Source organism: Trichomycterus rosablanca, chromosome 11 (assembly GCF_030014385.1).
Source record: "Trichomycterus rosablanca isolate fTriRos1 chromosome 11, fTriRos1.hap1, whole genome shotgun sequence".
Classification (NCBI taxonomy): domain Eukaryota; kingdom Metazoa; phylum Chordata; class Actinopteri; order Siluriformes; family Trichomycteridae; genus Trichomycterus; species Trichomycterus rosablanca.
In genome coordinates this window covers 26,300,319-26,322,752 of record NC_085998.1, presented here as the reverse complement: position 1 = coordinate 26,322,752, position 22,434 = coordinate 26,300,319, and the positions used below count along the sequence as shown (strand labels likewise).

General features: G+C 39.6%; 1 protein-coding gene across 1 annotated transcript in view; it reads right to left on the bottom strand.

Annotated features, from left to right (window-relative positions):
• The window catches only part of pard6a (par-6 family cell polarity regulator alpha), a 40,621-nt gene that overhangs the window by 13,313 nt on the left and 4,874 nt on the right, over positions 1-22,434 (bottom strand). Inside the window, exon 2 of the mRNA XM_063004589.1 lies at positions 19,912-20,134. Coding sequence (XP_062860659.1) covers positions 19,912-20,134 — 223 coding nt within the window. The remainder of the gene's footprint in view (positions 1-19,911; positions 20,135-22,434) is intronic.

Genomic DNA, 22,434 nt, shown 5'->3' with positions numbered 1-22,434 from the left:
TATATTTTAGATTCATTGCACACCAACTGAAATATTTCAGGTCTTTTATTGTTTTAATACTGATGATTTTGGCATACAGCTCATGAAAACCCAAAATTCCTATCTCAAAAAATTAGCATATCATGAAAAGGTTCTCTAAACGAGCTATTAACCTAATCATCTGAATCAACGAATTAACTCTAAACACCTGCAAAAGATTCCTGAGGCTTTTAAAAACTCCCAGCCTGGTTCATTACTCAAAACTGCAATCATGGGTAAGACTGCCGACCTGACTGCTGTCCAGAAGGCCATCATTGACACCCTCAAGCAAGAGGGTAAGACACAGAAAGAAATTTCTGAACGAATAGGCTGTTCCCAGAGTGCTGTATCAAGGCACCTCAGTGGGAAGTCTGTGGGAAGGAAAAAGTGTGGCAGAAAACGCTGCACAACGAGAAGAGGTGACCGGACCCTGAGGAAGATTGTGGAGAAGGGCCGATTCCAGACCTTGGGGGACCTGCGGAAGCAGTGGACTGAGTCTGGAGTAGAAACATCCAGAGCCACCGTGCACAGGCGTGTGCAGGAAATGGGCTACAGGTGCCGCATTCCCCAGGTCAAGCCACTTTTGAACCAGAAACAGCGGCAGAAGCGCCTGACCTGGGCTACAGAGAAGCAGCACTGGACTGTTGCTCAGTGGTCCAAAGTACTGTTTTCGGAAATCAAGGTGCCAGAGTCTGGAGGAAGACTGGGGAGAAGGAAATGCCAAAATGCCTGAAGTCCAGTGTCAAGTACCCACAGTCAGTGATGGTCTGGGGTGCCATGTCAGCTGCTGGTGTTGGTCCACTGTGTTTTATCAAGGGCAGGGTCAATGCAGCTAGCTATCAGGAGATTTTGGAGCACTTCATGCTTCCATCTGCTGAAAAGCTTTATGGAGATGAAGATTTCATTTTTCAGCACGACCTGGCACCTGCTCACAGTGCCAAAACCACTGGTGAATGGTTTACTGACCATGGTATTACTGTGCTCAATTGGCCTGCCAACTCTCCTGACCTGAACCCCATAGAGAATCTGTGGGATATTGTGAAGAGAAAGTTGAGAGACACAAGACCCAACACTCTGGATGAGCTTAAGGCCGCTATCGAAGCATCCTGGGCCTCCATAACACCTCAGCAGTGCCACAGGCTGATTGCCTCCATGCCACGCCGCATTGAAGCAGTCATTTCTGCAAAAGGATTCCCGACCAAGTATTGAGTGCATAACTGAACATAATTATTTGAAGGTTGACTTTTTTTGTATTAAAAACACTTTTCTTTTATTGGTCGGATGAAATATGCTAATTTTTTTAGATAGGAATTTTGGGTTTTCATGAGCTGTATGCCAAAATCATCAGTATTAAAACAATAAAAGACCTGAAATATTTCAGTTGGTGTGCAATGAATCTAAAATATATGAAAGTTTAATTTTTATCATTACATTATGGAAAATAATGAACTTTATCACAATATGCTAATTTTTTGAGAAGGACCTGTATATATATATATATATATATATATATATATATATATATATATATATATATATATACAGTGTATCACAAAAGTGAGTACACCCCTCACATTTCTGCAGATATTTAAGTATATCTTTTCATGGGACAACACTGACAAAATGACACTTTGACACAATGAAAAGTAGTCTGTGTGCAGCTTATATAACAGTGTAAATTTATTCTTCCCTCAAAATAACTCAATATACAGCCATTAATGTCTAAACCACCGGCAACAAAAGTCAGTACACCACTAAGAGACTACACCCCTAAATGTCCAAACTGAGCACTGCTTGTCATTTTCCCTCCAAAATGTTATGTGATTTGTTAGTGTTACTAGGTCTCAGGTGTGCATAGGGAGCAGGTGTGTTCAATTTAGTAGTACAGCTCTCACACTCTCTCATACTGGTCACTGAAAGTTCCCACATGGCACCTCATGGCAAAGAACTCTCTGAGGATCTTAAAAGACGAATTGTTGCGCTACATGAAGATGGCCAAGGCTACAAGAAGATTGCCAACACCCTGAAACTGAGCTGCAGCACAGTGGCCAAGATCATCCAGCGTTTTAAAAGAGCAGGGTCCACTCAGAACAGACCTCGCGTTGGTCGTCCAAAGAAGCTGAGTGCACGTGCTCAGCGTCACATTCAACTGCTGTCTTTGAAAGATAGGCGCAGGAGTGCTGTCAGCATTGCTGCAGAGATTGAAAAGGTGGGGGGTCAGCCTGTCAGTGCTCAGACCATACGCCGCACACTACATCAAATTGGTCTGCATGGCTGTCACCCCAGAAGGAAGCCTCTTCTGAAGTCTCTACACAAGAAAGCCCGCAAACAGTTTGCTGAAGACATGTCAACAAAGGACATGGATTACTGGAACCATGTCCTATGGTCTGATGAGACCAAGATTAATTTGTTTGGTTCAGATGTTCTCAAGCATGTGTGGCGGCAATCAGGTGAGGAGTACAAAGATAAGTGTGTCATGCCTACAGTCAAGCATGGTGGTGGGAATGCCATGGTCTGGGGCTGCATGAGTGCAGCAGGTGTTGGGGAGTTACATTTCATTGAGGGACGCATGAACTCCAATATGTACTGTGAAATACTGAAGCAGAGCATGATCCCCTTCCTCCAGAAACTGGGTCGCAGGGCAGTGTTCCAGCATGATAATGACCCCAAACACACCTCTAAGACGACCACTGCTTTATTGAAGAGGCTGAGGGTAAAGGTGATGGACTGGCCAAGCATGTCTCCAGACCTAAACCCAATAGAACATCTTTGGGGCATCCTCAAGCGGAAGGTGGAGGAGCGCAAAGTCTCGAATATCCGCCAGCTCCGTGATGTCGTCATGGAGGAGTGGAAAAGCATTCCAGTGGCAACCTGTGAAGCTCGGGTAAACTCCATGCCCAGAAGAGTTAAGGCAGTTCTGGGAAATAATGGTGGCCACACAAAATATTGACACTTCAGGAACTTTCACTAAGGGGTGTACTCACTTTTGTTGCCGGTGGTTTAGACATTAATGGCTGTATATTGAGTTATTTTGAGGGAAGAATAAATTTACACTGTTATATAAGCTGCACACAGACTACTTTTCATTGTGTCAAAGTGTCATTTTGTCAGTGTTGTCCCATGAAAAGATATACTGAAATATCTGCAGAAATGTGAGGGGTGTACTCACTTTTGTGATACACTGTATATATATATATATATATATGGATTTTATATATATATATATATATATATATATATATATATATTTATAAAATCCACACATGACCAGCTGTCAAGCTGGACAAACATTCTTCTCGTTTTCATCGTGCAGTACAGTCCACACCTCTCATTGTGTATCATGTCTGCTTCCCCTGTCGACCACTGCACTTCCCTTATTTACTGCCCACTATGTTTTCCAAATGTAGGTACAAAGAGGAGAAGAGGGATGGACTAGTTCAAGTAGCCGTATGTCATCTTGACTGCTTCCCAATCATCCCAAGGGTTTTTCAGACCTCATTCAGAAAAGGGCCGTGAAAATAAATAGCAACAGATAAAAATAAATAAATAAATGTGTGGCACACTGGTGTGTGCTCTGCCCTTGCTGTCCAGATCCTAACCTAAAATTAGCCTGAACCAGTTTAGCCAGCAGATGGTTCTAAAAGGTAAGAGCAATGACTCAGTCTCCTCTCATTCATTTTTTTCTTTCATCCTTTATATTTTTGTTCCTTTCATGATTTTTCCTAAACATTGGTTTCCATTAGCATGGTTGCCATGGGGATCTGGACCCAAACACATGCACCTGTGTGGCAGGTGGGTAGAACCACATATGCTCTGATTTTTAATGAACCACTTGTTGTATTATCACACGTGGGACTTTTAATACTTGATGGGAGGTGAGTCAAAGTTCACATTAGTTAGTGCCAAAATATCATGTTAAGTAGACTATATGGCTAAAAGTCTTGGGACACACAAACAAAGCAGTCCAATAACCTACACAGAGCACAAATCCAACGCAGGGCTTAAGCAACCCCTTCCTTTACTCTGTGCAGGCCAGTCAACTTCCTCCATACCAGAGAGGGCAAATAATTTGTTTGTTAATACTTCCTTGGAGCATGAGCCACAGTCATGCTGAAACAACAAAGGGTATTCCCATAACTGCACAGTACCCCAAAACAAAAACAGCCCAGGATAATCATTCCTACTTTTCCAGATTTTACAGAGGGTAACACAGCTGCAGCATTCTAGGAACATTCTACAAACCTGAATGTGACAGTTAGAGCAGAATTCATCAATATTTGCAATGAGTCCAATGGCAAGGTTCTAACCACATAGTGTGTACATATTTTTGGCTTGTATGTTGGATATTCACAAAGACGACAGAAGCTCAGAGGAACAGGAAATGTGGTACATGGGCCGGCCTGCGCTCTCACATAGCAGGTGCTCTGTCTGATCATTCAACGTGGCATGAGAAGAGTGAGAGAGGGAGTGAGACTCTAGTTGAGCGCTTACACCTGCACAACACATGTTCTGTTATGCCACTCATTCTCTCATTCCTCACCTTTCTGTTTCTTAGCCTAAGGCTCAGTTCACACTGCAAAATTCAGCTAACAATTGATTTAACTTTTAGGCTACAATTATATTTCATTTTCATGTATTACTACCCATTTATCGTAGCAGGTCCGGTTTTCCTGGAATCACTGGCACAATGCAGTAGCCCACCCTGGACATGACATCAATCCATTGCAGAGCCTCAGCCTTCCCTCTCTCAGATGTAGTTAATTAGGTGTGTATGTAGATACAAGACCGACCAGTGGCACCGCAGGGGGATTCAAACATTGAATCTCAGCAGCAAAGGTTAGCAGTTACCACATATTATGTGATCTGCACCTGAACTCACTGATGCAGACTACTCAGACTTTGGATTTCTTAACACTACCGCTGCCAAATTATATAACAAAAAAAATACACGTTCGGGTTTTTAAAATTAGGCAAATTACCACAGCAATAGGGGACAGTGGTAGCCTATTGGGTAAACTTTGGAATATTAACTGAAAGGTTGAATCCCAGCTCTGCAATGCAGCCACTGTTGGGTCTTTGAGCAAGGCCCTTAACCCTCTCAACTTTAGGGGTGCCATACATTGGCTACCCTGTGTCTTGTACTGTACACCTCTCTATGTTTATATGACAAATTATGGCATTCTATTTTATGTATTTTATTCTAAATTCAGCCTAAATCTTTACTCACAAATTTAATTTTTAAAGAGGGCTGATTAAATCCATCTTAGATCTCATAGATTGCGTTACCTATTTCTTTTCCTCTGGATTTTTCCCCCTTTATCTCCCAATCTAGTCATTTCCAATACCCGATTGTGATAGCCAGATCACGCCTCCTCTGACATGAGTCCAATCTTCAGCCGCTTCTTATCACACGCCAGTGTTGGGTTTACACAGGACCATATTGTGTACGGAGAGACATGTGACCCCCCCCCTTTCCCACCTTGTGCAGGTTCCCAGATCAGTCCCAGAAATCGCATATCGCAGCAGAAGTGAGAATAGACCCACGTCTGACCTTCCCTCCCTCAAACACAGCCAACTGTATTTGTGTGGACACCCAGCCAGATAGGTCGCGCTGTTGAGATTCCAACTCAAGCGTTTGACCACACTGTGCCACCCGAGTGCCCTCCTATGTCTGTTTTTACAGACGATACTAGCTGATACATGTTCTTAGAAGGGGTCATCACTCATTCACTTTCTTAACCACTTATCCAATTAGGGTCGCGCTGGTGCTGGAGCCTATCCCAGCTTTTCAATGGGCACAAGGCACACAGTAACACCCTGGACAGGGCGCCAGTCAATTGCAGGGCAGACACACACACCCATTCACCTATAGGGCAATTCAGTGTCTCCAATTAACCTGACTGCATGTTTTTGGACTGTGGGAGGAAACCGGAACTCCCGGAGGAAACCCACACAGACACGGGGAGAACATGCAAACTCCGCACAGAAGGGACCCGGACCGTTCCACCTGGGGATCGAACCCAGGACCTTCCTGCTGTGAGGCGACAGTGATACCCACCGAGCCACCCCAGAAGGGGTCATGCATTACCCTATTGAGTTCAACTTTTAATGGGCTCAGTTAACTGATTTTACCAGTAGTGGTGGCTGAATAGTAACCTTGACACCCATGCTGTTATAGCAACAAAAAAGGGACCAACACTGTGTATATGATCATGTATTTGAAATGAGATGTTCAGCAAGCTTATGCTGTATATACAGTGAGGAAAATAAGTATTTGATCCCCTGCTGATTTTGTAAGTTTACCCCCTTACAAAGACTTGAACAGTCTATAATTTTTTATGGAAGGTTTATTTTAACAGAGAGAGACAGAATATCAACCAAAAATCCAGAAAAAAAACATTAAATAAAAGTTATAAATTAATTTGTATTTAATTAAGGGAAATAAGTATTTGATCCCCTACCAACCAGCAAGAATTCTGACCCCCACAGACCGTTTATGTGCACAAAAGGCACACAAATTAGTCCTGTCCCTGTATAAAAGACTCCTGTCACAGAATCAGTTTCTTCCGTTCAAATCTCTCGACCACCATGGGCAAGACCAAAGAGCTATCAAAGGACGTCAGGGACAAGATTGTAGACCTGCACAAGGCTGGAATGGGCTACAAGACCATCAGCAAGAAGCTTGGAGGAAGAAATACAAGATCACAGTCAATCGCCCTCACTCTGGAGCTCCATGCAAGATCTCACCTCGTGGGGTAAGAATGATTCTGAGAAAGGTGAGGTCAGTCCAGAATTACACGGGAGGAGCTTGTCAATGATCTCAAGTTCAAGACTGTTCAAGTCTTTGTAAGGGGTAAACTTACAAAATCAGCAGGGGATCAAATACTTATTTTCCTCACTGTATGTAAGTAAGTAAGTGAGTAAGTAAATTTTATTTATAAAGCACTCTTAAAACAACTTACGTTGACCAAAGTGCTGTACATCGAACAAGCATACATAAGACAACATTATGTTAAAAAAGTAAAACCAAATAAAAACAGAGTAAGAGACAAAATAAAACAGATAAAAATAGACTAAACAATTATAATTACCACGGCTCCTCACTGTTCAAATGTATGTTTTTAGGAGTGATTTAAAAACAGCGGCCGAAGGTGCTTGTCGAATATTAAGAGGTAGAGTGTTCCATAGCCTCGGAGCATAAACTGCAAATGCACGATCACCTTTTAGCTTCAAATGAGCCCTAGGAACAGTCAACAAATTCTGAGTGGCTGATCTTAAAGACCGCTGTGTGGTTGCGGGAGAAAGCATACCACTGAGATAAGCCGGGGCTTGACCATTAAGCGCTTTAAAAACAAATACAAGCACTTTAAAATGAATCCTGTGCTGAACAGGCATCCAATGTAGTGAGGCAAGGACGGGTGTAATATGGTTTCTTTTCTTGGTAGTAACCTTGCTGCTGCATTCTGGACTACCTGTAAGCGCCACAACAGAGACTGATTAATCACAATATACAGAGAATTACAGTAGTCAATTCTTGCAAAAATGAATGCATGAATAACTTTTTCCAGGTCAGAATAGCAGAGAAAAGGCTTAATCTTCGCAATATTTCTGAGCTGGAAGAAGCTATTCCTTACCACAGAGTTGATTTGTTTATCAAATCTGAGGTCAGAGTCAAAGATAACACCAAGATTTCTCACAGATGTTTTGACACATGAAGACAAGTGACCAAGGTTATTGTATTGGAGACACTATTGATGTGATGAGGACCCCCAAAAATGATAACCTCTGACTTGCTTTCATTCAGCTGAAGGAAATTGTCAGCCATCCACCTCCCTATGTCCTCAAGACAACTGCTAAGAGACGTGATGTGATGAGATGTGATGCCTGGGTGTTCACATACCCATGCAAAATACATACTCCGTAATATTCTAATGTCTGGCAGGCAGCACACAGATACACATCCAAGAACCTTATTCTTAGACATAGAATAATGTGTACAGGGGTGGCACACGCAAGAGCTCTGTACACACTGTACAATGCTGCTTCAGCTCATTGCACTTTAAATTCTATTCAGTCATGTTTAAATACATCAATGTATTTTTTTTACTATTTTATTTATGCATTTTATCCCATTATCTCCTGTTTTAGAGTAGACAGTTCGTCCTCTGCTGCGAGGAGCCCGACCGCTTCCAAGGAGGGGATATTTGCCTGAGACTCACACGCAGTCCACCAACACTTTTTGGATTACATTGGTGAATTCGCAAGTACGGCCAGTTCCGCACACAGAGAGTCAAGCACTAATCTCTGCGTTCCTTTATCTCTGTACAGGCAACTCAGTCTGCTAACCAGGGTCCTTACACAGTGTCAAAGACCACACCACTTCCTATTTAGTCTGGTCTTTTCCCACCCAGCAGACTTTAGTGGAAAATTTTGTCTGCTACAATCATTACTAATTGTGCCTGCTAGGGGGCGCTAGCAGAGCTGAAATGAGGCTAGCTATCTGAAAGCCGGCTGTCTACACAGACGTGATTGGCTATGTCTGAGGGGGATGATGGCCAAAGCCCAGCGATGGATTGGAGTTCTGTCAAAGGTATGGCTGGACGATATGGCTAAAATTTATATCACGGTATAACTCCTAATTTCGGTCGATACGATATAATTCCGATATCGATATGAATAACACAAATGTCAGGAAAAACTGCCAAAAACACCAAAATTGGATGGCTGTACCTGCAAACCTCTTTTCTGGTTTCTGGCAAGAAATACAAGCTGAATACACCACTGAATTAGTCCTTCATCTCTTATCAGCTATTTCGTCTGCTTCTTTTTCAACTGTGGACAGTGGCAAAGCCAGACAATTTCCATAGGGGTGGCCAGACTGAGACCATTGCTCACACAGGGGTGGCACAGAAACTGTCTGATACCTTATTTTTGTATGTGGCTAGTAGCTATTGATCTAGTAGTGTTTTGGTCACTCACTCGTTTACCTATACAGGCAGTGAGTACCATGTAGAATTACATCAAGCCTAGCATAATAAGCTTTTTATTTTTTCTCATTTTCCCTGTGAAAAACTAAAATATAGCCTATAACCTTAACAGAATTTCAAAGATATTCCTTTGCAATACTTGATCATTTGATTGCAAACTTGTGTGTACTGATGAGACTCATCTGAACCCCAGAACATGCCAGTGTGAATGCATGGAAAACAAATTTTAATTTTCTTTCAAGAATATGACACATTCTGACCAACACTATTAAGCCAAATCAGCATTGAAAATTGACTTTACTTTTAATAGCCTTCTACAATGCTGGGGCTTCTTAAAACTGAATATTCTCTTTTCAATAGAAGTGTTATTTAAATGCTATTAAATTGTTTTGGGTTTTTTTAAACCGCCAAATTAGAAGGAAAACAGCCCAATCTGGCAACAGTGGAACGCGAATATCCCGTTGGTGCCTTTATTCGTAGCGCGCCACAACTAATAAGAAGTAATATTAATAACTGGTATTAGTACTCAGTAGTATTAGTACTCAGTATGGAGTACTTTGATGGAGAACTACTCGCTTGAGGTGCGCTGTTGAATTGTGTCCCTGTGGGAACACCTGCGAGCAGAAATGCTTCCGCAAAAAAGTAACACCGGCAAAGCGCACTGAGGTATGCATATCGATCGAATTTGTTTAAAAATCATATCACCGTTATTGAAACATTTTCTATCGTGATATATATCGATATCGAATTATTGTCCAGCACTAGTCAAAGGTACTGTAAATAGTGTTTCCCAATGGAACTGGATCCGCCATGAAATGAAAGGAAAAATCTTGGGTCCAGTTTATGCTTGTAAACACAGGACAAGGCACCAATACATTACAGGGCACCACAACACTAACCCATTTATGCACTTACCTTTTCATTTACTCACTTCCCCATTTGTTTATTCACTTACTCACTTGCTTACCCCTCCCCCATATCTCCTAGGAGCAATTTAGCACAGCCAGTCCACCCTGGGAGAGGGTTTTGTGTGATTAGTTGCGCCAAAATACTGCATTAAGTACACTTCAAGGCTGAGAGTCTTGAAATGATCAAATATTTTAATTTAATTTTTTCATTTTCATTAACCGTTTTATTTTGGTCAGAGTCACAGCAGGTCTGTTTACACTAGGAAACACTGAGCACAAGCCAGTCCAATTATCTGAAGAAAGCACAATTATAGCATAGCCAGTCTAGAACAGATTTCATGTGGTAAAAAAAACTTCAAGACAAAAATCAAGACAATTAAAACATACAAAACTGTGACCAAACAAGCAATTTTAAACTTAAAGCAGTGCAGCATCCACACTACCTGCGTTGCTAATGTGCTGCCACTTCTCAAATACTTTCTTTCAAAAACAAAACAATATTTGATTTTTAATATAAGTTATAATGGAAATGTAGCCACATGTACATTTAGCCCAAAGCTTGGATTCCAAATGCTTTCAATCTATAATTAATGAAACCCTAGCACAGTAATTTAGCACTAATCTTAATATGTGTATTATATACAGCTCCATATACTTAATATCAAATCCCATTTTATTTGCCCAGAGCGTAAAAGTCAGTATCTCCCTGTGCCCCATTGTTCCCAGTCTGCCCTGTCAGTACGAGAATATGCATCACCCATGATTGTCTCTTGCCACTATACGAGATGAGCTCACACTAAAAGCACCATCAATCTTCTCTCGGTTTCACTTAGGCTGCCCTAATGTAAAAAGGAAAGAAGAGTGTGGAATAAATGAGAGATTTCTGGTGATCCCATCAGCACAGTGGGTGCTTCATTTCTGTAATAAGTTGGTCTGGAGTGTTAAGGATGTTACATAGGCCATTCATTCATTTTCTGTAACAGCTTCATCTTCATTAAGGTTGCAAGGCAGACATCCACCCTGGACAGGGTACTAATCCATTGCAAATCATGCCATATATACCCAGTCACTTACTTAGCCTACAATGTAGTAAAAAGTATTTGACCCTGTCCTGATTTCTTCTATTTTTGCATGTAGCACTTATATGTTTCATTTCATCAAAAGTACTTGTAATATTAGACAAAGATATTATAAGTAAACATGCTTTTTTTTAAACAATCATATAAATTGTTTTATGAAAAAATGCTGTTAAATGTTGTTTAGTCCAACGTGAAAATGTCATTGACCCCTTAGCTTTAACCATTAAACCAAATTTAAATGACATTTGGGTTCAGTATCACTCACCACACCCAGACGTGATTACTGTCAGACCTGTTGAATCTAAACATCACTTAAATAGAACCTGTCTGGCCATACAAATGCCACTTAAAACATTACTGTGCAAAAAAGAAGCCTTATGTTAACCATGTCCAGAAGCGGCGTCGACTTTTCTAAGCTCAGAGGCATCTAGGATGGACCATCATACAGTGGAAATGTGTATTGTGCTCAGATGAATCAGCATTCCAGCTCTTTTTTGGGGAAAAATAGATGCCGTGTGTTCCAGACCAAAGATGAAAAGGACCATCCAGACAAGTCCAAAAGCCAGGGTCTGTCATGGTATGGGACTGTGTCAGTGCCCTTGGCAAAGGTCATTTACACTTCTGTGATGGCAGCATTAATGCAGAAAAGTACATTGAGATCTTAGAGCAACATATGCTGCCTTCAAGATGTCATCTTTTCCAGGGATGTTCATGCATTTTTCAACAACACAATGCAAAACCACATGCTGCACACATTACAAAGGCATGGCTGCAGGAGAAGAGGGTACGGGTACTGGACGGGCCTGCCTGCAGTCCTGACCTGTCCCCAATAGAGAATTTTGAAACGAAAAATGCGATAACGACGACCCCATACTGTTGCACATCTTAAGACATGTTTAGAGGAAGAATGGGACAAAATAAAACCTGAAACACTAAATCAGTTGGTATCCTCGGTGCCAAAACGTCTTTTAAGTGTGGTGAAAAGGAATGGCAACATTACAAAGTGGTAAATGCTTTACTGTCCCAACTTTTTTTTGGACTGAAATGCAGGAATGGATGTTTATTAATAAATGAAATGAAGATGACCAGACAAATCATGAAATATCTCAGGTTCATCCTGTCTGCAATCAAAAAAAGTCAAAGTAAATGTAAGAAACTCTGTGTTTTTTTTATTATTTGCATTTTCCATGCCGTCCCAACTTTTTCTGATTTGGGGTTGTAGAATACATAATTTGCACCCAAGTTTTTGTTTTCTTCACCTACAAAAAACTACTGAAATGGCATTTATAAAGAGTAGTGTAAAAAACTATAAAATATGTAGTAAAAAATTAACAATAAAAAAATCCATGGTTTATTTAATCTTTTCACAAATCTCAAAAAATCCTCAGCCTTAAATCTCGTTAAACATCGTTTGTGTTCCTCTCATCTACCTCAAATCAAAGAGTTGACTAGAGCAAATAATAATAAAAGGCAGGAAACATCCTAAATAGGTCTTCCAACACAGAGCAGCCACACACACACACACACACACACACACACACACACACACACACACACACACACACACACACACACACACACACACACACACACACACAGAGAGATCAATTTTAGTAGCTCTAACGGGCCTGACTGCATGATTTTGGACTTGTGGGAGGAAACCCACACGGACACAGGAAGAACATACAAACTCCACACAAAAAGGACCCTGGCTGCTCAGCCGGGGAATTGAACCCAGGCCCTTCTTGCTGTGTGTTGACAGCACTACCCACTGAGCCACTGTGCTGCCTTTTAATGTATTTTTTGTATTGTTCTTTTTGTTTTTTTCATTATAGCTTTTATTCAACCAATCTAATATCTGTAGCAGCTTTAAACCTCACAAGAAGAGGATAGCCTTATAATTAGGTGTAATACAGATAATCCCAAAGAACGTTAATGGTAGTGTGCTTAAAAATGTGTCTCATTTAGTAAGCATTTACACTAGTCACCGAAAGCAAGTTTGCAGTTTTACATGAAGCCTGACATTTCCTGGCATCATAAACACAAAAGCTTTTTTAAAACCACATTCTTTAGAACTCGTCAGGCCGGTCTGCAGTTCCCGTTGCGTTTCCTTCATGATTTTATACACCTGTACAACACCTTCTGAGCTATTGTCTCCTCTACAATTCAGCATACAGACAAACAATGCCCAAAGTTTTGTTTGTAAGTTTCATTTCACACAATCCCACATGCAGTGAAGGAGAATGTGGTCTAAATGTATCTCTTGTTCTGCCCTTCAAATTTTCATTAAAGCAGGTGCAAGTGGCAAGGCAGCTACTATTCAAATGTTTTTAACCATTGATTCTGCTTCCTCCGCTAGTTGGAAAAAAACAACTGTATGAGAAACTTTATTGTATACTGGATTTCATTCTTTAAATGTTTTTCTTTCAGCTGCTTTCGTATTTAAAGGTTGCCATAGCAGATCATTTTGGTCCACATACCTGATTTGGCACAGTTTTTACTCAGGATGCCCTAGCTGCCCGTGTTAATCCGGGCCTGGGACCAGCACTGAGAGCACAGTGAAGGTGCTTTGTTGAGTGTTAATTAGTTCCGAGTGGAACTGTTTCTATTTATCATGTTTCCTCACAGATTTGCTGTCTCACTGTTAATTTGCTGTCTCTCCTGAAACTGTGATGCTAAGCTCAAGCCAGTCTAGTTTTTCACTTGTGCATAATGCCAGTACAATTTATCTTTTACTTGGAACTCAGCCGATGTCCAGGCACTTTTCAGTTGTCACGTGGGAAACACTATTATTTTGTCCGTTTCTGTTATTTTGGCCACTTTTATTTTCTCTTTACTCCTTTTGTTTGTGTTTTTAACCACAGTATTGCCCTACCTTGGTTAAACATCTCGCAAATTGGGTTCACTTTCAATTTGGGCTACACCTGGGGCACAATTCACCCTGTTACATTATCCACTTCTAGGTTTTATTACTTCTTTTTTACTTCCACACCACTTGGTTTAATGGACAGTTTAAAATCTCTAGCAGTGACAAAATTTGTTTGGAGATGCTTTCTGATGGCTATACCAGAGCTTCAAAAAGCTTAGCACGTAGTCAGTAACACCACTGTGTCTGTACCATGCAGTGGGAAAACCCAGAATCTGCCCAGAATTCATGTGGTGGAACTTTGATAAATCAAAATGTATCAGCATTCTAAAAAAAAACAGTCATAATAATTTCTCTACTACATACACACACTGACATTTCTCTTACAAATTGTTTTAAATAATGCAGCTTTAAAGCTTGCATGTGTCTTAGCTTCAAGGGGAGTTAACACTTTAACAAAAAGACTAATCTAAGCCACCTTACTCTCCTAATAAACAAGATTTCAGCATTCTGAAAAACGCCTGCACAAGAAAAAAAAGAGAAGAGCTAACACTACGTTCATTCTTTCTTTATTTTCATTGTCTGGGTGTGTGGGTAACAACTGAGTACATAAGTGATGTGGGGGTGTTTAATTGTCATCTTTCATTTGTTCTTCGTCAGAAGAGTTTGAATTCAATTGAATAATCCTCGCTTCTAATTCAGATAAGCAGGTAGGCTGTGTGCTAAAATAAACATTATAATACTAATAAATAAGCTGGAGTCTTTCTGGACTGTGCAGCAGTATTGTAATACACCCACTGCAAAGTTTATCATGATTGTGTAATACATGTAAGAATGTAAATGCCTACATTCTGTTTCTTTTATTTACCTCTCTTTCTCTACCACATACATGGCCATAAGTATGTGGACACCTGAAAACATTTATATGTACTTGAAAGTTTACCATAGCTCTAAAAGAAACCTGGGTAAAGAACTGGGAGGGTGGAAGGTGCACTATTGGTGATGCTGGGGGTTGGATGATGTTTTAGCATCTATATAGCTAATTTTTTACAAATTACTTAATCAATATGACTAATACAGATTAACAATAAAATGGGCAAAAGTTGAGGGAATGGCAATATATTTTATGGACATTTATATAGAGTTGGTCTATCAGGGATTCATTTTCAATCAGCCACAAAAGCATACACAACACTGGGCAGTAGTAGGTTATTGCAAATGAGGACAGAGTCTTGTGTTGACTACTTCTTTGCCCAGACTTTTTAACTTATTGTAAAAAAAACAATGAAAACAACGATTCTAGTCAGCTGAGAAAGTTCAAACAAAAAGGAAATTACATTTTAAGTCCACCTTTCTCATGAAGGGGAAACTTTAGCATGACACATTTCCACTGCCAACATCTGCCTATAGAGACTACATGGCAGAATGTCCAACTATGCAAAATTGTTAAACACAACTAACCAAATTATAAAAGTTGTCCACAAAGTATTAACTATGTTGTGCATAAGGAAAGTGCAGTAGAATTAAGGATAACAGACTTTGGTATGTAACAAAATTTGGTAATTTAATATAAGTCCAATGTACACACAGAATGTCTTTTGACTTTGTACTAATAACTATTAATAAACATATGTATTAATAAGCATGAGCAAAGATAAGATTAAAACAAAATAAAATAGGGAAAAGGTAGGGCTTTGGTAAATACATGTGTATATTTTAATCTCTCAGTAATTAAACCTGACTGCAGGGCACTTCATTGCTTATTGTTTACAGTGTTACAGTTGTTGTTCCTGCTGTTAACAGGTCATTCTATAAACCTAAAGACTGCTGACTACTCTTTTCCTTCCTTGCTAAGACTAAAAGAACCTGTCCAGTAATGATTTGTGATTCCAAATAAATGATTTGTGATTTGTGAATTATTTTACCAGTTGTACTGACAGGAATGTCGAAAGTGTTTGCTATGGCTCTGTAGCTTTGTCATTCAGTTGTTGTTTAATAATTGCAGCCCCTTCAAGAAGCTTCTGTACATTCTCTTTGCCTAAAATCCAAAACCTATTGCAACTACTTTAAAGAAACCCACTGCAACTTGCTTAAGAAATTTGTACTTTAGCATAGTATTGATATCTACAACTCAATTTCATTTTACATAGCCTCTATGTATATACATTATTAATATGGGATGCCAGGTTCACCAGGTTATAATCTCAGGGGTGATATCAGACAGATGGATGACTAAACAGACATGATTAGCTGTGCTTGGGGGGGGGGGGGGGGGGGGGTGTGGAGGAGGTAGTTAATGCTCATAAATGTATACCTTTTTGTGTATTCTTATAAGTACAAAGTAAAGAGACATTACTTTTGTACATTTTACATTTTTTTAAAAGTCATTAAATACTTGTTTGTTTTATTGTACTTTAAGCTGCCATTGTGATATGTCTTACAAATTTGATCCAAACCCGAATACTAATCTGAGATCAACAGACATATAGATTAGCTGGTATGTACTGCCCCATTCTCAAATCTCTTTTCCCAGCTCTCCACTCAATCTCATCCAATAAATAATCCTGCAGTCCCAAGGGGGAGCTGGCCTCCCATTTGCCATATTAGTTGCCCCCTTATGCCAGACTGTCCACTTAGGCTTCCACATCTCCCCCACCGAAGGAACATACAACCTCTGTCCCCCATCCAAACTGCAACTTTTATCCCAGACCAAAACAAAGCACCACACCTTACTATAGTTGTGTTAAGTTCATCCATAGGTGTGTGTGTGTGTGTGTGTGTGTGTGTGTGTGTGTGTGTGTGTGTGTGTACTGTGCATATCTCAAAGTGATTAGAGTCGGGCCACAATGCTGAAGCAGCAGTGACCTTTCAGTCGGATCAGAGAGTAGGACCCACACAGCTTCAAATCCCTCAATGACACACACAGCCACAGCACTGAAGCTTTAGCTTCACCACCAAACACTGTAAAGTTCAATAAGGGATTGTAAATGACAATGCCTGCCTTGGCCCTGTTAAATACACTGTAAAATGCAACGAGGGGACTGTGATACACAGTTGTGCTCTATATTCAGCTCTACATTGCGAGTTGTTTACTCTTCAAGCTGACAGTAAAAAGCCAGTCACTAAAGAGACCCCCAGAACACAAACTCAGCCAATGAGACATTGCAGTCCTGTAAATCAGAACAGGCCTAGCTGTAAAATTCTTTTTGAAAGATTTGTATCAACGAGGCAATCAGTTAAAGTTTATGTGAGGAGAGTTGTTTAAACTCAGGTAGCTATTCTTATTATCCTAATGAATAGATACTTTCCTAAAGTTCAGAATGGATGCTCAATACTATACTAACATCATCAAACCACATTAAAATGAGAAAGACTGTGCATTATAAACAAGCTGTTAAATAAATAAGATTTTCAGACCAATACACAATTTTTACAAATCTACTGTAAATGATTGCTGATAGACAGCTGCATTAATAATAGTTTTTTTGCACAGTGCACAAAGTAACCCAGAATGGTACTGGATTATTTATTTTTGCTTCTTAGTTAAGCAAATGCATTAGTAAAGTTCTTCTGACATAAATACTTGGCTATCGTCTCATTACTTGGAGCTAGTTTCTTTTCCACCCCAACCCCCATCTCAAGAGATAACAAAAATACAGGTGTAACCAAAAAGGCATTACATAGAATACTTGGAAAAGGGTAGTACACCTGTCAGAAACAGTTGACGTAAGGCCCCCACTCACAATGCTGGAGTCTGTATCAGCTATCTGACTGACCATGCACACAATTATGCTGGAAATACATTCCTATCGTTTCTTCCTCTGGAAAAATAGTCTCAACTCATAACATAAGGCTACTGACTGTTACCAAAAGCTACTGATTAACATGGACTTACAATCTTGTTGGTCATGGAGAGTCTGGTATCCCCAAAATACTGGGTGCAACACAGTAACACACCCGATAATAAAATAGCTTAATATACCACTGTGCCACCCAAGCGCCATGCTATGATATCTGATTTAAAATTTAATTTGCAAATAAAACAGTGACCTTGCTTTAATATGAACATACTGTAAATGTGCTCCTTGTAGAAAATGTGCTGTAGAGAACTTCCTTTTACTAACAAATCAATAAGACCTGGAATGTGACCAGGGGGGCCAAACTTTTGCACATTACTTTCGGAATAATCTATCTAAAGGCAAGTTTTTAAAAATCCATGTTACTGAAAGCTTTATTAAAAATGTTGGTTAAATGCATTTTAAAGTAAAGCATTGGTTCTAGTCCTTTATCAGTACAATAAAATGTTTTGAGATTTTTTGAGAGAGAGAGAGAGAGAGAGAGAGAGAGAGAGAGAGAGAGAGAGAGAGAGGTGAGGACTCTGTGTTCTGCTTCTCCTCTGCACAGATATCAGCATTCCTCTGATCTGGCCCATAGCCAGCGTTAGGCCTGCAGGCCTTACAGCTGAGATGGGTCTGACTGGCACAAACTACCACTGCATCCCCCATCCAGATTCCCCGTGCTCTCTAAAACATGACCATCACATCACTTACAGCTTAACAAATTGTGTTCACCACTGATGATTTATTGGTATGTGGTCACATACAGAAAGACTGTTGTTATAAAACTCACCCACATAAGACTTACTTCTGACAGACTATAAAGCTTCACTTTCATTATCTCGTTAAACAAACACCAACTTACTTGTCTGCATCTAGTTACAAGTTTTTTTTAATTAAAGCACACTTCTTTTGTTTAAAAATGTATGTTTTTCACTCCCCCTTTATCTCCCAATCTAGCCATTTCCAATTTCCCTTTGAGAACTCACTTCCATTCACACAACAAGGAGAACCAGATAACCACACGCCCCATCCGACACGGGTCCAAATCTGCAGTCGCTTCCTAAGCCCGAAGACTGCATATTGTAGTGGCACCAGGAAGAGACCCTGTCCGACCATCCCTCCCTCAGACACAATTGTGTTTGTGTGAACACAATGGCTCTGCTGAGATTTGAACTCACAGGTTCAATAGCTCCGCAGGAGCTCTACCTAAGCACCCGGCCTGGAAGGTTTTACAGACTTATTTCAGTTTAAACTGTGGGTTCAGACTTGATGATTGTTTGGTTTACTGGTATTAGTACAGAATTGTTGTATTCCATCATCATAAACAACATTTAAATGTTGTAAAATTATACAATTACAGAGACAGCTTTTCTGAGACAGCTTGACATTTAATAATTCCATAGCGGCTCAAACTCCAGCCAACTGCAGCCCAGTGAGCAGGCCACACCATTAATATATAGTTCAACAAAGTGTATACTCGAAAACTTTGTGAAGGGAACTGTACGGAACAAGGTGATGTTCAAACTATAGTGAACTGTTTTTTGTTTTACCACCTCTTTATCCTGGTCCAGGTTCCCGGAATCAATGAGTGCAATGCAGTAACACACCCCAGACAGGATGCCAGTCCATCACAAGGCCTTGGCCAATCCCCCCAGTCACAGCCAATCACATATGTGTAGACGGCCAAGGAGATGATAGCACCACTGGGTTTTCGAACCCCGAATTCCAGCGGTAGGGGTAGTGTAATTTCCCACCCCGCCACCTAAGCGCCCCTACTATAGTGAACTCACTTTAGTTAATTACCACCACGTTGTGTTCTAATCTGAACTAACATTATGAACCCTTGACTGCATATTTCGGCACAGTACCAGTTTCACCATTTCACATGAGTAGCTTGTTGTATTAACATTTCAATGTACTGTTTGTTTACCTGAACAAAATATTGATTGAAAGTAATTAGATTATAGGATTATACAAAAAAGATGTAGTTGTCGGGTTTAGCACTGACAGCGTACTAACAAGTTCACTTCCCAAAGGCTAGGCTGTTTGGCCATGGCTATGTAGATGGCTGACTGGCTGATAGCATTTGCTGAGATTCTAACCCCAGATCTCGGTGGTAGTGGGCTAGCATATTTTACCACTCCAGTGCACCATGAGTACTTAGAACAGACAGTGCAAAGATATAAATGATTTAACTAAAAAATAGTTCCTTACCTCTCCTCTGGATGATAATCCTCAACAAAGGGTTAGCAGAAGACAGGGCTTTTTGGAAGTTATCGTCATTGTTGATGGGCAGCAAGTCTCCGTGGACATCAGCGTAGCCCAGTAGCACATCCACACCAGGAATGCGGTGTACAGTCTGCAGAAGCCGGTAAAACTCCTCGAAGCTGACAATTCCATTCCTCTGAAGTGCAAAGCGCCTGTACTCTGCTTCAAACTACAGCAACAAAAATAAACATGTCACTCAGGCAAGACAAATATGGAACCGCACATCCGAATGGAATTGTTTATAGCTCAAGTGCACAATGACTGGTATTCTTCTTTGCAAAGCAGCATGCTAAAATCTTGTTGAAACATGATCCATTTATGAGAGGAATCTTTCTGAAAATAATTTGTGATCAGCTAGCCAGGTCTTTCAGGGTATTTTTTTTTTAATCTGTGACTGTTAAAGCATGTCATGTATGTGCGATTACACAAACACATACGGACACACTAGAAACAGTTCTTCTGCGTATTCATTTTTATGCCCCCCTAATATCTCACTGATTGGTACATATAACTCTGCAGAAGCCATTTAAGTGACAGATGAATAAAGAAGAGCTTTGGTTTATTAAGTTTTTATTTTGCTTCTGATGAAATTTATATATTTGGGGATACAGTCTTATACATACGAAGTTAAATATTTGACAAAACCAATCACTATTTATAATTTGATTTTTTGGCACAGTTTTTACACTGGTTGCCCTTCTTGATGCAACCCTCCTTGTTTTATCAGGGCTTGAGACCAGCGCTGAGAGTGCACTGACAAGTGCATCTCTTAATGGCTAGGCTGTTAGACCAGCCCCCTCTTTGGACAATGATAGTTATGTCTGTGTAGATGCCTGAACAGCCCATTGGACCACTGAAATTCAAATTCCAGATCACAGCAGTAGTGCGTTAGCGTGATTTTACCACTGCACCACCTGAGTGCCCTAAAATCACTTTTTAATGACATTTTTTTAATCAACATTTTTGAGGCTTAACATAAAAGTATTTCATCACAAGACTACAATACAATATAAAACACAAAAAAACTTTTTTATTTAATTTTAGTTTGCATTCAGGTCTACAAAAATAGTTTTAAATCTGTCTCATGTGTTTTTTTTATACAGTTAAATATATTCGTGTTGTAAAAATAACCTTGACACACAAATGCACACACTCACAACCACACTATGCATGAACGGCAAATAGTTGTGCAATAAATTAATGTGTTCTAGTGCTTTACCCCATTTATAATGTGGGTCAAGCCCACCCAGATAAACTGAAATGCTTTGTTAAAACAAAAGCACAACTTAAGAACCAATCTGGTGTAAAAAAAATATTTAATTATAGTTCATTATAATTAGCAACTATGCTGGGATTTTGCAAACATTTACAATAAGTCCTAGTTATTTGTGCAGTCTTTACAACCTGTCATTATCAGCCTGATTCCAGTATAGGCCAATACTCTAAGCATTTATATTGGAATCAGATTAGGCATCCCTAACTAATACTACTATCATAATAACAGGGGAATTTAAAGAATGTTAGTGTTTTTCTTGTTCACATCAATACAATTATGGGCAATTTCACAAAACTCATCTATCACAATAACAACATACATCATATGTATATTATGCATCATAACTTTTGCATGTTCTCCCTGTGTGTGGGTTTCTTCCGGGAGCTCAGGTTTTCTCCCACAGCCCAAAGATGCACAAGTTAGATGAACTGAAGACACAAAATTGCCATTCAATTGACATTGACAATTGACATTGAACTTGTACTAATAAATCAAATGTAAGCTATAACTACCTGTCCTGGCATGAATGTAACCAAAGTGTTAACCATGACGTTAAAATTCTAATAAATAAATATCATAATTAATAATTAGACACAGTGTTGGTGCTCTTTAGTGCTTTACAAGTAGGCATAACAGATCATGGATGTTTTTTTCTATGTTTTATTTAATTTTGTACATCCTGTGCAGTAAATCAGGTTCAGGAATTAAAAACATTTTTAAACACTAGACATTAAAGCACTTAATGCACTGCCCAGCTTTCAACCTCATCTGTGGGGGAGTCCAGGCCACGCAAGCATATACACTGTACTCAAGCTGTTTATTTGATTTATTATTATGTGATATATATGGCTCACAAAGCTTAAACTTAAAAAATAAAAGCTTAGTTTTGTATGAACTTGTACCTTTGATTTATAATTTAAATTATATATTATGTATTTATATAACATTATTGTATATTATTGTATAGATGTATATATAATAATATTATATTAAACATTAGCTACAGATTTTCCTTTAGAGTAATGCATTCGACATGGCACTGCCAATGCTACAATGCTAATCTTTCCTGGACCCCATGACAAAATCTGGATGACAAAATCCAGAATCAGGCTTAAACAGCACTGAACAACAGACCCTTAGAAGAAGTTATGTACCACAGAAACTAGTGACTGCATAAAAAATCTAAAACTTAC